This window comes from Orcinus orca, chromosome 3 (genome assembly GCF_937001465.1).
Source record: "Orcinus orca chromosome 3, mOrcOrc1.1, whole genome shotgun sequence".
Classification (NCBI taxonomy): Eukaryota; Metazoa; Chordata; class Mammalia; order Artiodactyla; family Delphinidae; genus Orcinus; species Orcinus orca.
In genome coordinates this window covers 145,014,876-145,040,190 of record NC_064561.1, presented here as the reverse complement: position 1 = coordinate 145,040,190, position 25,315 = coordinate 145,014,876, and the positions used below count along the sequence as shown (strand labels likewise).

The window sequence follows — 25,315 nt, the reverse complement described above, 5'->3', positions numbered from 1 at the left end:
ATGTTGTGAATGTGGTGAATCTTCTTGCTCACTAGCGTCCTGGTCTCCGTTGTCCTCTACCTCCATTCATCACTCATCTGAGTTATTTTTCCCATGTAGAGTCCAGATCATGGAATTTCCCTGAATAAAAATCTCCTATCCTTGCCTGTGGAATAATACCCAAGCTCTCCATGACTTATAAGACGTTCGTCACCTAGTGGCTGTCATTCCACTGTCTCCTGCCTCCTTCCCTTCTTGCCCTGTAGCCACTCCTACCCTGGCCTTCCCTGAACACGTTGCCCTATGCTCTCATGATTCTCTCTGCCCGGAAAGCCCTTCTCCACCCCAGGCCCCATGTGCGAGGTAAACTTCTGAGACTCAGTTCAAGCGTCACTTTCTCTGTCCTTTTCTGTGGTTATTCCCCCCACCCTTCCCAAGAAAAATCCCTTCCCCTCCATATTCCCACAGCATTTACACACCCTTCGTCCACTGCTCTCATCACTCGGTGGCATCGCTTTTTGTTTCGTGAGTGCGTCTCTCCTGGTGGAATGTGAATTCCACAATGACAGCATTGTGCCTTAATCCTTTTATTTATGGAATACAGTTCAGTGTTTCCTGCATTGCCTAGCACATAGGGGGCAAGTCATTTATGTTGGAAAAATGTAATTTTTAATTTCTCCTTGTGTTAAAAATCATTATTGTACTGACCACCATCTCTCACTCTGCTTCATGAAGTCATTGAGCTAGAAGGGACTTGTTTGTGGGGGACACCCCAGATTCCCCTTTACATTGTGTTTCAGGCTTTTCTTTGCAGGTGTTCAACACATCTAGCCCCATTCACCGTTGGTCCTGATTTCTCCCTTAGTCTTCCCCATTTTAACGTCTTCTAGCCTTACATTTTTGAGCATAGGTCAATTTCATTGCAGTATCTTCCATCAAGCAAGAGACCAGCTAAAGACATCCTTTTCTTAGGACCTACATCTTTTTTTTTTCTAATAAATTTATTTATTTTATTTATTTATTTTTCGTTGCATTGGGTCTCCGTTACTGCGCAGGGGCCTTCTGTAGTTGTGGTGAGCGGGGGCTACTCTGCATTGCGGTGCGCGGGCTTCTCATTGCTGTGGCTTCTCTTGTTGTGGAGCACGGGCTCTAGGCGCACGGGCTTCAGTAGTTGTGGTGCACGGGCTTAGTTGCTCTGTGGCATGTGGGATCTTCCCAGACCAGGGCTCAAACCCATGTCCCCTGCACTGGCAGGTGGATTCTTAACCACTGTGCCACCAGGGAAGCCCAGGACCTACATCTTTAATTTACCGACTTTATTTGTGTTTCTGAGGAATCATTTCATCTACCTGTGAACCAGTCCTGTTCATCCCTCTCCATAGTGACAAAGGTTAAGCCAGGTTTCAGCTAACACAGCCTTGAATGGTTTGTGTTGACAGTTGATTTGGATTGCAGCCTGTATTACCACCACATTCATACTCTCATTTAATTGCAGCAGAAGCATGTTGTAGGGCAGGGCTTTTGCACCTTACTTTGGTAAAAGGAAACATAGAATGACGAGATGCAAAGTCTGAGCTCTTATCAGATTAAGCAACTGTGTATCCTACAGAAACACAAAAAGCTTTACTGTGCTTCCATGTCATTACACCCCTAAAGAAGCTGTTGATTGGATAATGTTAGTTGTTGAATGAAAACCCAGAAACTTAGCTCATTTTGGGCATTAAAATTTAGGCGCTGGTGTTATAACTCTAACTTAAGAATACAAGGTAATCGTGTAATTCTAAATGAGGAAATAATTCCATTCATTCATGATTCTTTGACTCAGTATACTTAATAGCTATTTTAAACACTTCTCTTTTTTTAAAAACTCCCTTGTCATTCTGTTGTGACTTTAAGTTTTATGAGAAAAAATTAGTGATTTTTGTGATTTCTAACAGCATCATTCCTTCCATATTCCTCACACTCACTTTCCTCCTTGTTCTTTTCTACCCTCAAAAGAGAAAAAGCCATTTGGATAATTAATTCAGTTTAATTTAGCAGATATTTATGAAGTATCTTATGGGTCAAGTATTATGCTAGATATGATAGCAATATAAATAACAGACTCTAATACTTTGTCCCTAATCCTGAAAATCTTCCAACTTAGAAATGAAGCAAAGTCTTGTATTTGGATAATTGCAATGCATGACAGTGTGACATAAATATAACAAGGGTGAATAAAGCAGAACAATTAATTGATCTTTACGAGTAGATAGCTCAATATTAGAATAAAGCAACGTTTTCCAAGCTATGTTGTTTGAGGTGTTGAATATGTTCCTTACAAAAAAATATTCTCTTAAATAAAAATAAAATACATCAGGTCTTCCAATTCATGATTCACAACACATGTTTTCATATTAAAGATTCTGGGAGCACTTTCAAAAGAATCCGCGTATGAGTCAGAGTAGAGCAATGCAGGAGTGAGAGAAAGCCTTGCTCTTTTGCTCCATTTGAAATTTGTGGCATTTTTTTACTTAATATAAATAGCAGAGGGAGGCAGACAGACAGAGACAGAGAAACTGTTATACTTTGTATTAACAATTGCTTTCCAAGATTATTTGATCATGGACTCTTTTTAAAAAATCATACCTAGCAACTGACAAAGTTAGTATTCCCTGGAAAAGGGGTAAGGGAGTACTAGTTTGGGGCTTATATGAAACATGATTGCAAATTTTATGTTTAAGTGGAAAGTTCTAAGTGTTACAAACCTCTTGTTCATGTAACAGAATCCTCAGCCAGTTGTGTGCCTGGTTTATGCTATAATGTGAATCAGCTCTTACTTCTCTTTGGACTTAGATTGTAATTACAACTGCTTAATCAAGAAGTTCAAACTGCATCTCCCCAGGAGCTAAATGTGTCCCTTACAGTTGTCTCTGAAAAGTAACTTTTCTTTCTACTGTGGTTTATCCCCCCTTTATAAGAATCTACTGTTACTATCTTCTTCTACTCTTTACTGATGCCATAAGCTGCTCTACCCATTCTCCCTTAAAGAAAGCCCACATTTAACCCATTCTCCTTTTAGCTGCCATCTCTGCCTACTTTTTTGCATTTAGCAAAAATGCCTAGAACCTTTCCATCTTTACTGTTCCTCACCAGCTCTCTTCTTAACTCCACCCTCTGGGTCTTGTACCATCCAATGCAATTGGCCACTTCAAGTCACATATGGTGATTATTGATTATCTTTCCGCAAATTCTGGAATGCTTTAAATGTCTTTAATGATCATCCTTGACAGATTTTCCAGGCTCAAGCCTGCTTTGCTTCCTCCCATTCTACTATCATACTCTGCTGTCTGTTCTTTACCTGGGTAGCTCGTTCAGAAATCTGGATCCTCCTTCCTCCATGAGGGCCTTACAAGTGAGACGATAAATGTGCTTGTGATTCTCTCTCCCCCTGTTTCCTCACCATGTGTGTTCATCACTTTTTATCTCATTATTTAATTCTCATACTTATTTGGCTCGGTTGTAGATGCATGTATACCCATTATGCTAGTACAAATCTGTTTCACCTGCCTTAAATTATAAACTAAGCCGGGACTGAAACTATTTCTACTAAAGTGGGTCCCACTGGTACTCAGCAAAGCATTACATATGTCTTGGGATTTGAGCATTCTCCCATGATGAAAATTAATAAATGGCACTCTTTTCTGGGGAAGACATAGCTGACCTTATTCTATCTGGTTCCTAAGGAAATAAGAACCCCTGTGTCAGCCAGAGACCTACACTGAATGTCATTTTCCTGAGATGTGAGTTCCCACTGCCCACTCTTCTAATTTCCCACACTTCTTTATGTCTCCCTTTTTCTGTTTATCATTATTTCCCTACTATCTCAGTTTTCTACTTGCCTATGTGAAATGTTATAGTCATCTAGTAAGAATGTATGAGGGTCAACTGTGAGCAAAGCAAAACAGTGGTAGAGGATAAGAGAATACCAGAAGCTATGATGTAGTCCATACTCTTTACCCCTGCTTGCCCCTTCCTAACTTATAACAGAGTTGGGAGATAAAGCACGCATACAAAAGTTGAGAAGAACGCAGGGCTCACAGGAGCAGCACAGACAAGTTTGCCTCACAGTTTGAAGAAGGGGAAGATCAGTGTGGACTCTTGGCAACTAGGTGGACAAAGCTGCAGAGAAAGTGAAACTTGAATTGAATCTTACCGAATGGGTAGACTTAGCTTAGTTGGAGGGAAAAGGAAGGGCATTTGGTCTGGATAGAGTTCATCCTGAGGAGTCCTGAAGATGAGGATGAATAAAGAAGGTAGGGCCAGACTGTTGAGTGGCTGAAAGTCAGGAGGAAAAAACTGAATTTTAACCTATAGGCCTAGTATTTCAAGAAGCAGCTTGAAGCTTTATCTACTTGCTATTTGAATTAGAAATACAATTCTCTTTTAAAGTATATTTCAAGGTCCTTGATGTAGGCAATGAAGAGTTATTGGAGTTTTTGAACAAGGAAGACACATGATAAAAGCAGAATTTAAAGATGGTTAATCTACTAGTAATATGTAGAAGGATTTGAGGAAGTGGAAATGGAGGGAGGGAGATCAGCAGTGGAAAGACCCGTGACTGCCGTGGTCCAGGTTCAAGGCAATGATGCCTGGCCTGGGCTGGAGAAGGAATGAAGAAACATAGATAATAGCTGCCTTAGATCCAGTTCCCCAGAAGCAAACTCTGAGAGGAGGAGTCAAGTGATAGCAATTCATGAAGAGCGTGCTTCCAAAAGAAAATAGGAAGGGATTTGGGGGAACAAAACAGAGCAGCCACAGAGGACAAGAAAGCATGTGAGGGGCTTCCCTGGTGGCTCAGTGGTTGAGAGTCCGCCTGCCGATGCAGGGGACATGGGTTCGCGCCCCGGTCCGGGAAGATCCCACATGCCGCGGAGCGGCTAGGCCTGTGAGCCATGGCCGCTGGGCCTGCGTGTCCGGAGCCTGTGCTCCGCAACAGGAGAGGCCGCAACAGTGAGAGGCCCGCGTACCGCAAAAAAAAATAAAAAGAAAGCATGTGAGTTCAGGTGAAGTCAAGTCCTCAGCCTGATCTGGAAAGGGCTCCAAGTTAAGTCAAGGGTCTGGTCTTGCATTTTCCTGCACTCAGGAATTACCTATGGATCAGGGCAAGGGGTGAAGAGGGAGAAAACTCCCAGGCAATTCTGACTCTTTGAACCTTGGGGCAAAGCAGCTCTAGCAGTCCAAGGACAATCATCTGGGGAAAGTCTCAGGTGGAGCTGTTAGAAGCAAAGTGTACAGAAAGGGTAAGGGAACAGGCAGTTATAAGTCCTCTTATATCCTAACATTTACAAAAAATAAGCTTATGAAAGTGAGATATATGTTAAGTAGTAAGAGAGATAGATGATAGAGAGATAGATAGAAGATATAAAGCACTGATCTCTGACATACCAAGGTGTTACATCTTCTGCTGTTTCTGGTGTGAAGATAATTTTTCCAGATAATCCAATTCATAGTAATCAGTTCATAGTATGTTCTATGAGATATGGAAAGTGCGTTGTAAATTTTACATCACAAAGCAGCCTTATTTAGTTGGCATGACTTCCATCTCTTCTCATGTGAACTCCTCCCCATGTATAAATGAGATGCTATTTTTTTCCTGAGGAGTTAATAGCTTATCACTAGAATTTGATCGAAGGGAACAGTACACTCATTAGTAAAAAGTAGTAGGATTGTTGGGCAGTGCTATGTGCAACCGCATTTGGGATTCATGAGCAAAACTTTAAAGTGAGACCAGTCTACAAGGTATGTGATTTTTGTCTAACAAAATTCAGTGTCATAGGATCACACACAGAGAAGGAGATATTTGGACTTAACCAGAGTTGGAAGTTAGCCAAGTTAGTTAATGGAGGGAAAAAAGGGTTAAAGTAGTTAAATGTTTGCAAGTAAATGATTATGGTGATGGATCATGGAATCTAGGCTGGGTACAAAAAAAAAAAGATAAGATCTGTGAATTAATTAGACATCTTAATGTGGTCAAGGAATTGATGAATTGGATATACTAGGTAAATGAGCTGAAGTTAATGATCAGAGAGAAGAACACTTGACATTAAGATTGAGGTGCTGCAATTTTTCCAGATGACAAGGTGAAGGCTAAGACCTTGGAAGTGGATGACATAGGCAAACTAGAGGAAAATATTACTAAAGCCAAGGAAGTCAAAGAAATGAGAGACTAGGGTGTTCAGTAGATTCATCCAGGTAGTAAAATGTCCAAGAATAATGACAGGAGTGACAGTTTTCAAAGTTCTTTAGTCTCCTGCTTAATCAAATCTAAACAAAGAGAAATAAAAACAAAACCAACTCTGTAAGACACCCTGAATGGATGAGCAATTAACTTCCACAGCAGCATTTATTCACCTTGGTACCATAAATTAGGTATAATGATTATCTAAGTAACAAAATCATTTTACTTTTATTTACCCTGAGCATTTATATACACAAAGACAATGTCAAACCTACATGGTTTCCCTTAATAATTATTCAGTGTCTCTCTGGATTACTAATTAAAAGCTGTTAGGGTCATTGGGAAAAGAATTTTAAATCTATTCAGAGAGTAACAGATAACTGTACATAACATTTAATTGTCAAGGAAATAACCTGAATTGGAGTCATGGGAGACTAATAATTGTCTTTTTCTAATTATAACAGCACATAGTCTTGGAACAGATGGTGACAGATATTAGGTGAAAGATACAGTCAAAGAGCAAACCTAACCTGAACATGGATTGAGCAGATTTTGTGTTTATTCAGCTTACGGTGTACCTTCTCTTATACTCGCATATGTTCTCTAATTATTTCTTATTTATCTTATACCTGATTCAGCAATTCTAAGGAAGGATTCGTATATTCTATTTCTTTTTTAAAAAATATGATCTATTTACTTGTTTGTCTGTTTTATCGTATTTTCTAATGTATCTCAGTTGGCTAGCTAGCTACCTGAACTCACTGAGTGGCCATGACGTGGCAGCAGCATTTAGCAAAAGCTGAGGTGATTAGAAAATGGGGGGAAGTCAGCTATATGGCAATTTTTAAAAAAAGAAAAAATTTTTAATTTAAAAATAAAAGACTTAAGTGGGCACATAATTCTATGTGCTGTAACAAGTGAGTTTACACCTATAAAGATTTAACACGAGCACCTAAAAAACAAAATATGACTAGAAAAAAAAAAAGAAAGAAAATGAGGGGATTTGGGCGAGGTAAGTTTTTACGGAGACAAAATAGAGAGGTGAAGGATGCACATCCTAGACTAGGCCTCCTTCTGCCCCTTCATTATGGAAAGTGAGGTTTCTTTAACTCAGCTTCTTCATTTATAAAATGTGACACTAATTTCTGTTACTATAATTTGAATAAGTTAGGAAAGAAAGCTAAAAAAGGCAGTAAAAATATAGGATAGTGTTCAGGCATGGTGGCGTAATTGCTCCAGGTTGTCTAGTATACTCCAGAAGGTGGCGCAGAGACGATAAAGATTATGTTTAATTGGGAGTTCTCTTATTTGTTTCTGCAAGTGCCAGGGTATGCTTTTGGTTTCCAAAAGGACCAAGCTGTAGAAATGTATCTATAAATCAGACAAATATTTAAGCCTAAAGATTTCTGACAACAGTGACATCAAGGGAGGTACAAGGTAGACGCTGATCATTTATGCCGTTTGGAAATCGGATCAGACTTGGAAATAGGACTGGCTGAACAATGGGCAAACTAGACAACTGCCTGGAAAGAAAGCAGCCCTTTCTCAAATCACTTCCCCTACCTAAGAAACGAAGTGCCCAGAACTCCTACATCAAAAAGACATTCCTTTGGGTAAAGGATTCTCTGAGTCCCTAATTTTGGGGTAGGAAGGTTAAACAAAAAGTAACGTCAGGCACAATTCTTGATATAGATTAGTTTATTGGTTCACATAAACCTTCAAAGGAGAGTGTAGAAAAAGGATAAGGAAAATGGGCAAGGGGTGGGAGAGGGTATGGAGCAAGGGAAATCGAAGCAGTGGCACTTAACCTTCTAAGTCCTTTTCCTTCATGATGGCTCTGCAGTTAGCTGCCTGCATTATCCAACCTGTAGGAAAGAAAGAATGAAAGGAGAATGGCAGTAAGAGAGGGAAGACAGAGAACAAGAAAAGAGAGGGAAGGGCTGATTTAGGAGATGTGACACTACAGCTGAGCTACATAAAGCAGGAAGCACATGTGTGTCCTTGCCAGATACATGCCCTGCTTATGCTTCCAACTTCATCTTGCCCCACTCTCCCCTCCTAGCTTGGCCCAGATTCACTGACTTTCTTTCTGTTCTTAGAGCACCTACCACTTTCCCAACTCAGCTTCTTCACTCACACAGTTCCCTTTGTGTGGACCCCATCCTCCCTCTCAGCCACCATCTGAACAGGTCTCCACCCTTCTAGCACATGTCTTTTAAGTCTCAAATATCACTTCTGAAAGGCCTTCCCTGAGCCTTCACTTTAAATTAGGCTCCTAGGTTATACTTGCCAATAATAGCTTTTCTGTTACAGCCCTTTTCACAGTTTGCGATTGAACCTGTATTTAAATGATTCTTGTGTTTAATCTCTCTCTCCCTCTAGTTTAGAAGCTCCATGAAGGCAGAGGCCATGTCAATTTCATGTTCTACCCACTCCCCAAGCTTACCAGAGTCATTCAGTAAACACTGTTGAAGAGATAAGCCAGTCCTTTGAGAGGTTTAATAACAACACTTTCATTTGTGTTCTTTGGCATCCACAAATGGCAGTGATCATTACTGTCAAAGTAGAAAGATTTGTGTACTGATAGAGTTTTAAACTCATCTGAAAGACTAAAATGTATTACTACATCTGATGCATATGTTTAAACGCAAAAAAATTGAAACAGGGAAGTCTGCTAGATGGATAACTCACAGTGGCTTGGTATTTCAGGTTGGAATTGTACAGTATGGAGAAAATGTAACCCATGAGTTCAACCTCAATAAGTACTCATCAACGGAAGAGGTGCTTGTTGCAGCAAATAAAATAGTCCAGAGAGGTGGCCGCCAGACGATGACAGCCCTTGGAATAGACACAGCAAGGTATATGGATAAAAAAATAAGCCAAAGTAAAAGACTGTGCAAAAATTACTGCTTATGATCTAGCCCTTTGGAGTATTAATTGAACAGTTGCCTTAGCAATATTTAAAGCCATTTTGTTGAAAAGAGATTCAACTGATTAACTAATAGTTATAGGATCAAATTTTTCTATATTACAATCTCATCACTCTTCTTATCTTTCCTCTTATTCCAAGGCTTTGACTGATGGAGAATCAGTCCAAAAAATCGCTGTAGTCTACGGCATCACATTCTTGGGTACTAAGACATAATATTAGATAATATCTTTTCCTTTTATTCTTTGTTTTCAGCCTCTAGGAATCTCAATCTAAAAAAATGGATTAATATCAGTCCGCTTCTACTCAATATATATCTATACCCTAATATGTCTATAATTTTACAGCATTTTACAGATTTAAATTTTATGGATTTAGGGTTATTGAAGCTCTCAAATAAGAGGTTTTAAGAGGGCAAACTAAATGTTGTCTTATTTGAAATCATTTGCAGTGAAAAGATTGAAAAGAAGTGGAGGGACTTCCCTGGTGGTCCAACGGTTGGGACGTTGTCTTCCAATGCAGGGGGTGCGGGTTCCCCACATGCCTCACGGCCAACAAAGAACCAAAGCATAAAACAGAAGCAGTATTGTAGCAGGTTCAATGAAGACTTTCTAAATGGTCCACATCAAAAAAAAAATCTTAGAAAAAAAAAAAGAAGTGGAAAGGATTTCATGATTCGTGCTCTCTCTCTTTCTTCCTTACTTTCTCCAAATTCCCTCTAATTCACATCCCTCCCTTCCTCCCTTCTGCAGTTTCCTTCATGGAGCACATATAACCCACCCTGTGGTTGAATTTCATTCTATAAGAACCTACAGAACTGTCCTTTTCTTACAATGTTCAGCTCCTCTTCTCTGTATTTTTTCTGATCTCCCTCAGCTCTTATCTTTTGCTGTTTCTCCCCTTAATCATCATGAAAGCTTCTGAACAAAAACTAAACAATACCAAAATCACAGGAAATCTAATGGTCAGTTTGACTAATGTTAAGGATCCTTCTCTTAAGTGCCTTGAACTTCTGGACACTCAACTGATTCTGAAGAGTTGATTACCCATGGCCTCACTTCACCTGCCTGCTAAGATCAGTGTTTTAAGGGGGCTGAAACAGTTAATATGGATACTCCAAAGAATGGATTGGATTTTCAAAAATTTAAAATTTCATGTGCAGCTTTTAGACTCATAAATGTTAGAAAAGCATGTGGTTCTAGTTATATGGGGCCCATGAGAAAAATAACCACAAACAGATGGGGTAATTTTACATTTACCTGCCCGTAGATCACCAATTTGCATGCACAGAAGTGCACACGTTTAGGTGTGCTGAGTGTGCATTCTTAAATAATTGACTAAGTGTGACCGCACATTCAAAGTAAATCAGAGAGTTCTTTGAAAGCCCTGAGCCTGTAGGGAACTTTGTTTTCCAAAGGCAACCACTTAAGATGAATATTCATTTTTGAAAACTAACTGCAGAAATATTCTGGCTGCTTTTGCTCCTGCATAAATACCACTCTAAATACCTTGTCCCTATATGGTTTTTGCCTATGTGTTTCACAGAGGGTCTAGCTGTAGGACACAGAGTTTATTGAGTTTTGTATATAAATAAGACTCCATAATGATATTACTAAGTACTCTTCTTTTTTTTTTTTTTTTTTTGCGGTACGCGGGCCTCTCACTGTTGTGGCCTCTCCCGTTGCGGAGCGCAGGCTCAGCGGCCATGGCTCACGGGCCCAGCCGCTCCGCGGCATGTGGGATCTTCCCGGACCGGGGCACGAACCCGCGTCCCCTGCATCGGCAGGCGGAGTCTCAACCACTGCGCCACCAGGGAAGCTCTTAAGTTTATTTTTAATTGTTCTTTATTCCTTTCAGGCAGGACCAGTTGTAAATAATATTTCTAAATGTTTTAGAATCCTTTACCTCCATTTTCAGTGTCTCCCAGTTCAAAATATTTTTGTGTCCCCTTAACCCTATCCCAAATTTTCTTTCTTTTCATTGCTTCACAGTGTTTAATCATAAGGCCTGGATTCTCCTGTCCCAAAGAAAGGGATTCTCCTGGGATATGTTAATGTTTAAAAACATGCAGGGAAGTCAATGCTTATTTTAAAGAAAGAATACTGGATGGTGGTAATTGGGGGTCAAGGGCAATTTGCTGAAGATATTTGAAACAGAAAGGGTATACTCAAGAGCTCTGCCATAGAAAGCCAGCCCTAGCTACCAGATTTTCTTTAAGGAAGGTGGTTTAATCATCTCCTTCAGCTGATGTTCATTTAGTTATGACCTTGATCTTCAAGAGAATTAGGAAGTTTTGGTGATCCTCTAAGGAATTAAAACTGTAAAAAGGATTAAATCTTATCCATGTCCAAACTTCATTTAGAGACTAGCCTTTAACATCTATTTTTCACCTTTGTCTGTACATAGAAAGAACTCAGAGAATCTGTTTGTGTGGTGTAGAGGACAGAGACACACAGTTTGCCAGCGATCAATATATATTTTTTAAATAGCTTCTTTTTCTCTTTTGAAAATTTTAGGAAAATTTTAAAATGTAAAAAACAGTACAACAAAATCCTATGTACACATCAAACAGAATCAACAGTTGTTAACATCTTGTCATATTTGCTGTTAGTCCTTTTAAAGGAAAAATAAACACAGATAAAATCGCCTTGCTCACATCACAAGGATCCTCTCTCCCTGCTCACAAAATACCCACTACTGTGCATTTACTATATATCTACAGTAGAGCCAATGTGTACTGTGGCGAACTATTGGAAGGTGAAAGACAGGTGTTTCTTTGGTATATCTCAGCTGCAGCTGTTTGTCCTTATGACCAAAGTAAAATATTTAAAATGACTATTCAGCACAATGATTGCTGCATTTTACACCAAAATCTAAAAAATATTATATGAAATCCATTCACTGTTTCAGTCCTAAGTAAAATGTACTCTTCTTTTCCAAGGCTCCAGAGGGGAAAGTAGTTGAGTAAAAGAAAGTAATGGAGGGAAAGTGTGCCTGAGTGAGTGTGTGTGTGTGTGTGTGTGTGTGTGTGTGTGTGTAGAAGGCACAAAACAAACAAAAAGTGTCAGTTTCCCGTATCTTCCATCTCTTTCCATAAATGCTTGTTGAATTAAATCAAAATTCCTTTCTTTGAAGTTAGGTTATAGCATTTTTCCTTTCTCTCCATGCCACCTCCTCCCACCTCACCCCCAGCAGCTTGTGTCCTGAAACCTAGTTCAGACTTTCATAGCTATGCCAAACGCTCCTTGCCCCCCAGAAGCCTACTCTGTCACTGACTCAGACCACTGCCATCTGCAGTCTTTAATTCCTATGTCTGAATTTTTACCCCACATCCAAGCGCACTCTCAAGCACTCACAGCCATACAAGTACTCTGTTTTCTCCCATGCCCCCTCCATAGCTTACAGGATGTCCAAGCTGTTCTGTGCATGTCAGAGTAGGTGGGGGAAGTGAGGACCAAAGCAAAAGCTCTGCCGGAAGCAGAAGGAAAGAGGCCTGTCAAGCAAGAGAAGGAGTGTTTACAGAAAAAGGAGTGACTGGGAAAGTATTTAAAATCTGACCTTCTGTAAATCTGCTGTATGCTTGTCACACTCTCCCTTTGAAGTTTCCAAAGAATGAAAGACTGCTGCCTTTTGTTAATAGGATCTGTGGTGACTGGCAAAATGGTAACCTCTCCATCATCTGGAATAAGTCTTAAACTATTACAAACAATAAGCATCATGCCTCCCAGCTTGAACAATGGGCAACAATGTTGATCTTGGAGGGAAAGCACTGGGCTACCTGGAGTTGGCAGTGTTTTCATTTTGTTTATCACTTTGCCTAACCTTGGGCTGGTGTTTTATTTGCTGCCCTTTTGTCTGTGATTATTTCAGGAAAGAAGCTTTCACTGAAGCCCGGGGTGCCCGAAGAGGGGTTAAAAAAGTCATGGTAATTGTGACTGATGGAGAGTCCCATGACAACCATCAACTGAATAAGGTCATCCAGGACTGTGAAGATGAAAGCATTCAGCGGTTTTCCATAGCTGTAAGTACAGGGCTAGAGATGGCTTTCAGGCTGTGGTGTGAAGAGAAAAGCTGTGTGCATATCATGGTTATTTTATGAGAGTTACACAAAGAAGGTTGAAAAACAGAAACTTCTCCATTTGGAAGTAAACTCTATGGGGGCAGATGGAGACTCAGCAAACAATCACTACAAGAAAGGAAGGAAGAAAATAAGGAAAGATAAAAGGAGGAAGAAGGGAGAAAATACATAAGAAGAAGGAAGGAAGGGTGAGAGAGAGAAAGGGACAGAAATAGGGAGGGGAAAAGAGGAAGGGGAAGGGGGAAAAGATGGAGGGATGGAGGGAGGAAGGCATATGCCTCAGCCTAGGGGGGAGGGGAGTTTCTTAAAGTGATTTTTTAAATAAGTCAGAGAACAAAAGATTTCAGAACTCTAAAAGTTCAACCAAAATTGTTTTTCAACAAAATCCCTTTTATTTATAGTAACAACAGATATTACCCACAATTGTTTTTCAGCATTTAATCAGGGATATTTCCTTTTTCTCTTTCAAAAGTGTGATCAGTGAAAGACACTCCACCAATAGTAGGTAGGGAAGAAAAATAGATTCATCCCTGATGAAGTCCCAGAACACACAATTGATTCACTTCTTCCCTGGGGCAAGGTGACTGTACTTCTTATTTTATAACCAAGATAACTAGGTTGTAAACACTTGCAACATTTTCTTTCTCATTTGGGGTACAAGATGTAAAAAAAAAAAAAAAAATTAAAACATCTCATTATTTCTCTTTCCCTTTGTTGTTACTTCGGTAAGTTATTTTTTGCCAACTGTTATTCAATCGATTATTACCTCTCCTGTTAACTATAGCTATTTTGATCTTTTCGGTGGTTGAGAATAATTCCATATGGCTCAGCCTTCACTCAGAGATACTGTCCACAATTAGAGTCTATGCTCGGTCTCTTTAGTATGCAAAGCCAGCGCATGCCCAGTTTGTCCCACACAACCGGGTACCAGAGGTGCCATCATTTGTTCACTTTCTTCCCAGAGGATATAGTCTAGCATTCCAGGCCCCGTAGATGCAGGCCATGAGCTGAATTAACCATCAGCAGCATTAACAACGTTCGGGAAACTTCAGTGGAAAGAAAGTATCTATCAATGGATTGCTTCTTAATTTTAAGGGAATCTTATATCACTTTTGCATTGTATCTGGCTACATAATCAGTATTTCTTGCCCTTAAATCTCTATTTCCCTTTGTTGTATCCCTGGTTGATCATTCATACTTTGCCTTTTATCTGGTCAAAAAGAGGTCTCATGATTGCATTAATCTTCCTGGAGAACCATAAACTCATGAGTTCCTTTCCCATTTTAATCAGTGAATTAGCGTCAACTTGATCTTTGAAATGGTATAAACAAAGAATAGGAAACTTTCACTTTAGCAATAATTATTTATTTTCCTAATTCATATTTTTTCCTCAGTGAACCTTATATTTTATTTTAGTTTGTGCCAAACTAGGAAATAAGCCATTTATTTTACTTTCTCTCTTTGTTTATTCACACAGAAAGGTTTCAGACTTTTCTCCACGTCTATTCATGATGCATGAGATCAAATGTTCACGGGGTCCTGTAGCCCTGTTATTTCCTGGACTGTTCCTCCTACTCCATCTTTTTTTTTGCGGTACGCGGGCCTCTCACTGTTGTGGCCTCTCCCGTTGCAGAGCACAGGCTTCGGACACGTAGGCTCAGCAGCCATGGCTCACGGGCCCAGCCGCTCCACGGCATGTGGGATCCTCCCGGACCGGGGCACAAACCCGTGTCCCCTGCATCGGCAGGCGGACTCCCAACCACTGCGCCACCAGGGAAGCCCCTCCATCTTTTTTTTCCCCACCATTTGATCCTGAACACCAGAGACATATGTTTTGGGGGGAGACAACACTCAAAAAAGGTTGATTACCGAAACTATAAACACTCTGTGATAAAACTGCACACATTTCCTGTGAAACATCCAGATTTGGTGAGGGTACTAAGCTGGTTGGAGACCCTGTTACATGGTCTCTATTCTGTCACTTGAGGATATTAGACATTGCTAGCAGGAGACTGGTGGGTTTTTGGGGGGGGGGGTTGTTTGTTTTGTTTTTTAAGTTTTCTTTTTTTTTTCTTTTTACAAATTTATTTATTTATTTTTGGCTGCGTTGGGTCTTCATTGCTGCACGCGGGTTTCTCATTGCAGTGGCTTCTCTTGCTGCGGATCACGGGCTCTAGGCACGTGGGCTTCAGTAGTTGTGGCTTGTGGGCTCTAGAGCGCAGGCTCAGTAGTTGTGGCACACGGGCTTAGTTGCTCCGTGGCATGTGGGATCTTCCTTGACCAGGGATCGAACCCTTCTCCTCTGCACTGGCAGGCAGATTCTTAACTACTGCGCTACCAGGGAAGCCCAGGAGACTGTTTTATATTCAGATTCTAATCTTAGATGATAATGGCGGGGATTATAATGGCTGTGAAAGTGTATCACCTACAGCATTCAAATGAAAATAAGCAACTTAGAAAGTATCTTAGAATTTCATTCATTTGCACACAAAAGGCACTGTGCTACATGTAAATGAGCCTTACACTTTACATTTGACATATTTGCCTCAAGGGAGTTTCAATTCTGAATGTCTATTCCAGGTGAATATTAGCAGAACACCAAATGCCTGGGCTTGACGTATTTGTATTAAGCGAAACAGAAGTAATTTTTAAGTATTATTTTGTATCTCTTTTGATTCATGGAAAATAATGTTTTTACCAGCTACCAGACCCTTGGGTGAAGGATCAAAATACATTTCTCCCTGTTTTCATTTTCATTCTGTGATGCAAAATAGTTCAAACTGGATGCAAATGATAGTAATTCCAGGCAATTCTTTTCTCTTATAGTTTCTTCTAAATATATGCTCCCATATTACATTTATACATTTTACTTTTATTAAGTGTGTCAGTTGGGCATCTTCCCCATTGAACTTTACCCATTTGTCTCTGTCCTGTGACATAGAGCACTAAATATCTGACAACGTTTACATCACAGTTAAGAACCTAAATTACACATAGTCCAGGAGTCTTTACAATTTTTGTGTATTTTCAACAACACCAACTTGTAAGTGAAATGGAAGTTGACATGTCAATTCAATAGTGAATCTAGAATATGGTAAATAGGAACCAAGGAGGAACAATAGTGACTTTTCAGCCCAGGATGTCATATATATAACTTACAGAATAAATTAGGTAAATCAATGGGGACTCAGAAGGCTTCACACCATACGGAATTTGTATAAATCTAAAAGAAATCCATGCATAGCAAAACTGCTGACAAAAGAGGAGTCTGCCAGTGTGTCCAGAGGAGAAGACCAAGCAGAGAATGAGGTGTTGAGCAAGGCCCCAGTGATCCTGAAACCCACACCATGGATGGAATGGAGGCTCCAGAGCTCGGAGACTGCCTTTTCCATCCTTAGTCTAGGGCATGTACATCCAGCTATGGTGAGATACCCAACTATAGGAAGAGCATCTTAATTGTTTTTAAATGAGAGAGGATTTGTTCAATGTAATAAAAGCAAATGGCCCTTGGGTTTCCCTCTCTATTTGGACAATTCTCTACTACCATTCCATTAATTCTCTTACCCCTCAAGCAGCTAAAGTGGGAAAAGCACTAGTGGCCTCTGTTCAAATATAAACCACTTCTGATGTTTGGCATTTGCTTTTCAGCCAGATAAACAAGAGCTAAGTTTTTGTGTTCTGGTTTGATGTGTAAGCTGCTGGTATAGATCTTCCTACATAAATCTGGATGTAGTAGTTGAGAGTAATTTCAAAAATCAAAAAAGCTCCCCAAACAGTATGCCAATTGTCTTAGAGCCACCTCTAGTTTTCCTAAATAGTGCGCTTTCTTCAAAACAGCTCAAAGTTAGTCACATACAATGAGGCATTTTGCCTCTAAGAACGTTTTACAGATGTAGGAGCTACGAAACTGACAAGGGCACTGGAGTGACTTCGCTGTGGTCCTGGAGCTTAGGAGGGGGTTCAGATGCTGCAGTACTTCCTCTGGGCTCCTCCAGCAAGGGGAAGGAGCCAGGAATAAATCCCCCACCCCCTTCTCACTAGGAAGGAAAATTTGAGAACCAATGCACTTGCTGCTTGACTACTTGGTGCCCAGCTCCTTTTGTCACATTAACATTTAACATACAATTACAGTGATTCAGTTGTTGATCTTAAACCATTATGCATTTTATGATACAAATAAACAAGTATGTTGTAGGTTATAAACAACTACACTGAAAACAATAATTTTAGTTATTGTCTTTCTGCAAGTGAAAATCTGTACCCATCTTAATAAAAAGTCAGTTTTTAAATCTACCATTCTAAATCTAACATTAAATCTTACATTAAAAAATATGTGTAGGGCTTCCCTGGTGGCACAGTGGTTGAGAGTCCGCCTGCCGATGCAGGGGACACGGGTTCATGCCCCGATCTGGGAAGATCCCACATGCCGCGGAGCGGCTGGGCCCGTGAGCCTGCGCATCTGGAGCCTGTGCTCCACAACAGGAGAGGCCACAACAGTGAGAGGCCTGCGTACCACAAAAAAACAAAACAAAACAATAGAAATGTCCTATCTACACATCGGGTTGGGTTTTTTAAATTTTTTGCATTTTTAATTTACATATTATTTTTATTATTTATTTATTTAACTTCTTTTTGGCTGTGTTGTGTCTTCATTGCTGTACGTGGGCTTTCTTTAGTTGCAGCGAGCGGGGGCTGCTCTTCATTGCAGTGTGCGGGCTTCTCATTGCACTGACTTCTCTTGTTGCAGAGCATGGGCTCTAGGTACGCAGGCTTCAGTAATTGTGGCTCGCGGGCTCTAGAGCGCAGGCTCAGTAGTTGTGGCACTCAGGCTTAGTTTCTCTGTGGCATTTGAGATCTTCCCAGACCAGGGCTCAAACCCGTGTCCCCTGAATTGGCAGGCAGATTCTTAACCACTGTGCCACCAGGGAAGCCCTACATATTATTTTTAAAAGATTTTTTCATTTACTTTAACTTGAACATTTTCATATTTATATACATTTCTAAATATTAAGAAATATTTAAATTAACAACTAAATTTTTCAGAAGAAAAAATGCAACATAAAAAAAAAATTAGTTGGACTTCATCAAAATTAAAAACTTCTACTCATCAAATGATCCTGTAACAAAAGGAAAAGCCAATATATAGACTGGGAGAAAATATTTACAAAACACATAAAGGATATGTATCCAGAATATTGGGTTGGCCAAAAAGTTCGTTCAGTTAGTGAATACATTGTTCAATAAAATTTTTGGTGGAAATTTAAAATGTGTCTTTTATTTTTACTTAAAACCGAACAAACTTTATGGCCAACCCAATATATACAAAATCTCACAACTAAATAATAGGAAAACAGACAATCCATTTTCTTAAAAATTGGCAAAAGATCTGAACAGACACCACACCAAAAAAGGAAATACTATGGCAAATAAGCAGGTCTCAATACCATTAGTCATTAGGGAAATGTAAATTAAATGAGATACCACTACACACCAATAGAATTGCTAAAACTGAAAAAAATTGCTAAAAAGCAAAAAACTGATAAAACCAAGTGCTGTCAAGGATGCAAAGCAACTGGGTCTCTCACACATCACTGGTCGGAAAGGTAAAATGGCAAAATGGAACAGTTATTCTGATAAACATTTTGGCAGTTTCTTATTCAGTTAAACATACACTTACTATAGAACCCAGCACTCTCATTCCTAGGTCTTTACTCAAGAAAAAATAAAACATAAACCTAAGTGCAAAAACTTACAGCAGCTTTATTCTTAATCACTTGAAACTGAAAACAACCCAAATGTCCTCAACAAATGAATTGTGCTTCTGTATAGTAGAGTCCTACTCAACAATAAAAAAGACTGAATTACTGATACATGTGACAGCACGGATAACTCTTGAAAGCATTATGCAAAGTGAAAGAAGCCAGACACAAAAGACGACATGCTATTTGATTCCTTAAATTTAACGTTCTAGAAAAAGCAAAGCTGTAAGGACAGAAAGTAGATCAGTGTTTGCCAGGAGTTAGAGGGAAGAGAAGGCTGACTACAAAAGGGCAAGAAGGAACTCTTTGGGGTCATGGAAATAGTCTAATCTCGATGTGTTAGTAACACAATTGTGTAGGTTTGTCAAAATTCATAGAATTGTACATCTAAAGAGGGTGAATTTTATTGTATATAAATTATATCTCAATAAACCTTACTTTAAAAAATTTAAAACTAAATGTTTGAGAAAACCCGCTAGAAGATCTAAATAATTATGGTTAACTATAGTAGATAATTCCTGCTCTCTCTCTTCTCTATTTAAAAGAATGCCCCCGTCTTGAGCATTTTGTTTCAGACAGGAATGTCCCAATTGTTTATTTTCTAAATTGCCAAGTTAGACTACTACTTAGTCCAACATCTGTTTAAAAAATATACGTGTCTGACTTCCCCTTGGTAAGAGTTTCAGGAAGTACTGCCTATTTGAGATCAAGCAATTCACTGGCTAATTGCTTTTGCCAGCAAATGGTGATGTCACTGACTGGAATAATATCAGAAACACTCAGAAACTGTAACATTACTTTTGAACTATCAGACTTTAAAGATACAGCTGTTGATAAACAGGGACACAGGAATGCCAGAGAAGAAACTTTTGCAAACATACAAGATGCCCTTTATATTTTCCTACGGCAATTATAGAATATAACAGTTAATATTCTACAGATTCTGAAAATTACCCTTCTAAGAATGTGGAAGTACATAAAAATTTCATTATGCCACAGTACTATACACTCTCTTGCTTATTGACAAAATGCTTGAGATTCTTGTTTAACATATAGAATTTAAAAGATATTCTTGCTGTTTTTGTCGTCTTAGATTCTTGGCAGCTATAATCGAGGAAATTTAAGCGCTGAAAAATTTGTGGAGGAAATAAAATCAATTGCAAGTGAACCCACGGAAAAGCATTTCTTCAATGTCTCTGATGAATTGGCACTAGTCACTATTGTTGAAGCTCTGGGAGAAAGAATCTTTGCCCTGGAAGGTATGACTAGTTCTCATAAGCCTGAATATTCTCTCTACAGTTCAAACTCAACGTAATTGGTTTTGGTATTTATTTCTACCACGTGGCTAATGCGTTTTTACTGTGTACAATAGCCACCATGGAACAATGTCCTCTTATATAAATCTGTCCATAGATGGCTGTTTCACATAGCACTGTGTCTGCTGGCAGCTCTCTTTGTAAGGACCCGGCAGTACTGATGTGAGGGCCAGATGAAGACAATGGTCAATGTAGACACACAAGAACAAAAATGTGCCCATGTGTTTTATTCCTTTTCTGTGACACAGGTTTAGAAAATGGAGACACTAACTCAAGTTTTGTTTTTTCTTTCATTTTGGGCTTCTGTGGGACAGTTCTTGTATAATAACTTCTTTGTTCATTTATTTTCTCCTATTTTTCTCCTTGTCCATTATAAAGGTCTTCATGGAACCCTGCCTCAAGACCCATGGCAGTGAAACATTGGTTCACTGTATTTGTCTGAGTCATGTTACCTCTTTGTAAATTTTTTCTTCGATTTTTCAACGGCAGCTGGCCATTGGGGATAATGAGTCATGGCATTCCCTCCTGTGCCTTAGGTAGACAATGTCAAGGAACAATGTACTTTGGAACTAGATCTTCCCTTACAAAGAAAAGAAATCTTCAGAATTGTTATGCCAGGCAAACTGAAAAAGCCTCTTCCTTCACATTCTCTGATAATCTGGAGACTCAGAGAACATGGCTTTTTTTCTCAACCTAGGATGAGAAACCACCAGACGGTTCTGCTCTTCTGCTCTGTCTGAATCCTATTGACTTTGTCCTTGTGAGGACAGGACACACTGAGGACTGTTGTTTTTCATCTTAAACATAGAAATTTACAAGCACCTTCTCAGTCTCCCCTTGGTGTCCATACATTTGTTGCTTACATCTGTGTCTCTATTTCATTTCTAAATCTCATCTTAAGTAAGCAAATAAATATAACCTAAGACTTGTAGAAATGAATCCTGTAACAGCTATCAGGTGGAGGAGGGATCAATTTGCCTTAAATGACATTTTCAGATTCATTCTAACCTAACGACACCATGAGTTAAAGGTTATACATTGAAGTACCTACATACCCAAGAAATGTCTCCATATTTAAAAACAAAATCATTTTATGAGGAACTCCACAGATTAAAAATGTCTCCCATATCTTCATTGCTGCACTTTCAGGGCTAACCAAAAGCAGTGTTTTTACTAGCCTATTTATGACTTTTTTCACAATGAGATCCAAAAGGGCTTCATTTCCTTGTTACTTTGGAAATCTCCATTTCCTATCAACATTTATCTTTAGATGACAACTAGCAGCAATTGTGAAAACCATGCTTGCTGAAGGACAGTGCCACCTAGTGAGGTGAGCGTACCAGCCATTTGCCCATAAAATCAGGAAACTACTGTCTCCCGTTCCCATCAAGCACTGGGAAAAATGCTGAAATTCCTAACCAGAAGCTGCACAGTGGTCAGAGTAGATATCACAACACCCATGAACAAGTCCAGGGAGGAGCTGACATTAAGAAGTTCCGGCATGTACACTGTGCTTTGCCAAGATGCCAATTCAGCAGGCAGAATTTCACAGAGCTTCCTTCTCTCTGTTCTCAGTTCTCTCTGTCCTCAGAACAGCGGCAGGGGAAGGTGCTGGAACTATGTAGGTCTCCACTACTGCATTCTTATAATTGATCTTGCAAAGATAAATGAGAAAGCACCTTACACCATTGTGGGCCTAAAATAAAGGTTCAAATTAAAGTAAAAGTGCATCTCAGTCATTTAAATTAGAGGGCAATTTGTATTGAGATTAAAATGATATAGTTGAATTCTTGATTGATTTCCCCATTTAATCTAGTCCTATAAAAAGGCAATTACTGATGTATTTGTTAACAAATTTATGCAGGTAAATAACTAGTAAATAAGTTTGGTTTCACAAATTTGATTGTTCTCATGCCTCAGTGAAAGAGTAGTTTGACTTTTAAAAAATGATGGGCTATTTTTAACTTATCAGCAAGGCCAAATAAATCAGTAACTCCCTCCTGAAAGCAAATTAATCAACATTCCCTTAATCCCCTTAGGAGGCTGTGGCTTTGGCTTGGTCAATATTCTGAGAGCAGCGCACTCCCATAGAATGCTCTGGATTATTTCTGTGTTTCAGTAAAGAGCTTCAAAATGGGCACAGGATCTTTAAAAAAAAAAGTGTGATTGCACGGCATGTGGCCTGGAGCCCTGTCAGAAAGTCCCTTCCTGATCTGTGAGTGACACCCACAGCCAGAAATCAGAGCAAATACCAACCCAAGAATCCCTAAACCCTTTATCACACAATGGAATTCTGAGATTGATATAGGGCAGGAAATGCAAGTGAGGCTGGTAGAATCAAGAAACCTCTTTAGGGCTTCCCTGGTGGCGCAGTGGTTGAGAGTCCGCCTGCAGATGCAGGGAATGAGGGTTCGTGCCCAGGTTCGGGAGGATCCCACATGCCGTGGAGCGGCTGGGCCCGTGAGCCATGGCCACTGGGCCTGCGCGTCTGGAGCCTGTGCTCCGCAAAGGGAGAGGCCACAACAGTGAGAGGCCCGCGTACCGCAAAAAAAAAAAAAAAAAAAAGAAACCTCTTTAAATATGTGAATCAAATGTTATTATCCCTGTGACATATCAGGTAAGTTTAGCCTAATCTCAGGAGGATTCCCAGGGCATGAGGGTGAGACACAGAGCTTTCAGCCACGTTGATCCAAAGCTCCGTAGGATCTGTAAGAGTGCTAGAGTATAAGAACAGAAGGATGAATTCAACTCCTCCAGCCAGGATGGGGAAACTAACAGGAATGTGAGACACAGCCCTTCTGCTAACCCTCTCCGTCCTCCACCCAGCCCTACCTAGGAATTTTGAGTTTGAGAAATGTGTGGCTGAAAATGCCCTAAAGATGCTAGAAGTTCTGGTTGGTCAAGACCACAGACTGTACTAGATCTCTGTCTTCTGCAAATCAGCAGTGTGCTAAAGGCAATTTTCCTCTGTTACAGCTACAGCTGACCAGTCGGCAGCTTCTTTTGAGATGGAAATGTCTCAGACCGGCTTCAGTGCTCATTATTCACAGGTACATTGACCACTTGGTAGAAAACTTTTTTTTTTTTGAGGTTTCCTTTCCCAAAGCCAACATCCAGACATCAGCATTACAGGTGCAACTTGCAGCTCATGGCATGAGCAGTTATTCAGACCATGTTGTTTCTAATCCAAATAGGAAACAGCATTTCACAGGCTTCTTATTAGGAAAGCATGTTATCATACACAGCTTACTACATTGTGCTAATAATTGTGAATCAGACAGTTTGATGTCTGCCTTCTATAATTATACATCTAGCTAAATAAAATATTTAACATATTTGCTAAAGATACGGAATGTATCTTTTTCTTGGTGTCAAGGTATTCAAGGGTCTTGCTAGAATTCCATGTTCAAGACCCAGGCTTCTTAGCAGTCATAAAGCAGAAAGGCAAGATTAGAAAATATATCCTTTGTAGCTGATGGAAGAAATGGTACCGTGGTCCCTGCACAAGAATATTGACATTTCAGTGTGTAATTGTACTGTATGACCTAGGGAAATTCACTTATTCTGCCTCAGTTTCTTCTGTAAAAGAAGTGGTAATAATGGCATCTAGCCCAATGGATTATTGTGACGATTTTATGATGTAATATATGTAAAGCACTTCGAACAGTACTTAACATATTGTAAATGCTATGTAAGTGTTTGCTCTTACTACTTTTTGTTAAATATCTTTGTTTTCTCTATTTGGATATAAGGACTGGGTCATGCTTGGAGCAGTAGGAGCCTATGACTGGAATGGAACAGTCGTCATGCAGAAGGCTAATCAAATCCTAATTCCCCAAAACACGACCTTTAATGTTGAGTCTACCAAAAAGAATGAACCTCTTGCTTCTTATTTAGGTAAAGTTTGTATGTAATTGAGAGAAAATTTGTTTTTTTTTTTTTAATTTTTGTGTTTTTTATTTTTAGTATTATTTGCTTATATTTATATAGGCGTATTTTGTAAGAGAGATCACGTCTAAGAGTTAGATATTTTAGATGTTAGAGACCCATGATGGTCTCTGAGTAGCCTTAGCAAAAATAACAGAACGTGGAGGAGCCTTTCTCAGAAGGGCTGCCTACACGGGAAGTGATTTGGGCTGAAATGCACATTTTTTGAGGTCTCTCTGTGTCTGGTATTCGTGTTAATGTCAAGAAGTGCTTCAGACCCAGTGGACAGGAAACAAAGGTAGAAAAAGAAAACTTGACTCGGCCTATCCTGAAGATCAGACTCCCATATTCTCTTAAATATCCTCTACCATTAGTTTCTCTCTATGGGTCCTAATTTTGGAAAGTAAACTTTTAACTTGTTTTGTCATATGACTTCTTTAATACCTCTGTTCACAATCAGATACATAGTGAAGTGAAACCCAGTAATGTAATGATTTTCCAAAGACTTGCCTAGAATGAGGAGGTGTGTGCCTGGTGTCACTTTATTCTGAATCTGTGTCGGGCTGGGAGCTGCCTGGGGGATAGCTGGGGACTCTTCTGTCACTGGTCGAGCTCAGTAAACACTTGGGAGGGACTAGGATGGAAAGGACCCTCAAGGTGTGGTTTCTCAGCTCTCTCTCTTCACTCAACAAATATTTTGGGAGCATCTCTCTTGCCCCAGGCATTGTTCTTGGTGCTGGGGATACAGTGGTAAAGAAAACAAATACGTGCTGTGTTCATATTTTAGCATGTTAGCAGTCCTGTCTGGGATCTTTATGTCCTGGAAGTCTTTTTCTCTCTCTATCCCAGTTTCTTTCTATTTTATAGGAAGGTGGCAGGTCTTTACTGGCACAGCCATACATCTTATTCAAGGGCACGTATTAAAACTGTAGAGGCAACAGGATTTAAGAAGAATAAAGAGTCTAAGCAGTTTCGATAATTAAAAATATAGTGGTAAGCAGCAGGTATAATGGGAGTGCTAAACCCCCATAAGACATGTTAAACTGCACTGATGGAAGTCTAGTCTATTTCTCATAAAAGTCCTATTTCATTCTGCCCTAGTCGGAG

General features: G+C 39.6%; 1 protein-coding gene across 2 annotated transcripts in view; it reads left to right on the top strand.

Annotated features, from left to right (window-relative positions):
- The window catches only part of ITGA1 (integrin subunit alpha 1), a 173,441-nt gene that overhangs the window by 85,542 nt on the left and 62,584 nt on the right, over positions 1–25,315 (top strand). For both annotated transcript variants that reach the window (XM_033421156.2, XM_033421157.2), the window contains exons 7-11: positions 8,909–9,057; positions 12,999–13,149; positions 20,059–20,224; positions 23,258–23,331; positions 24,034–24,178. In XM_033421156.2, the coding sequence (XP_033277047.2) occupies positions 8,909–9,057; positions 12,999–13,149; positions 20,059–20,224; positions 23,258–23,331; positions 24,034–24,178 (685 nt within the window). The remainder of the gene's footprint in view (positions 1–8,908; positions 9,058–12,998; positions 13,150–20,058; positions 20,225–23,257; positions 23,332–24,033; positions 24,179–25,315) is intronic.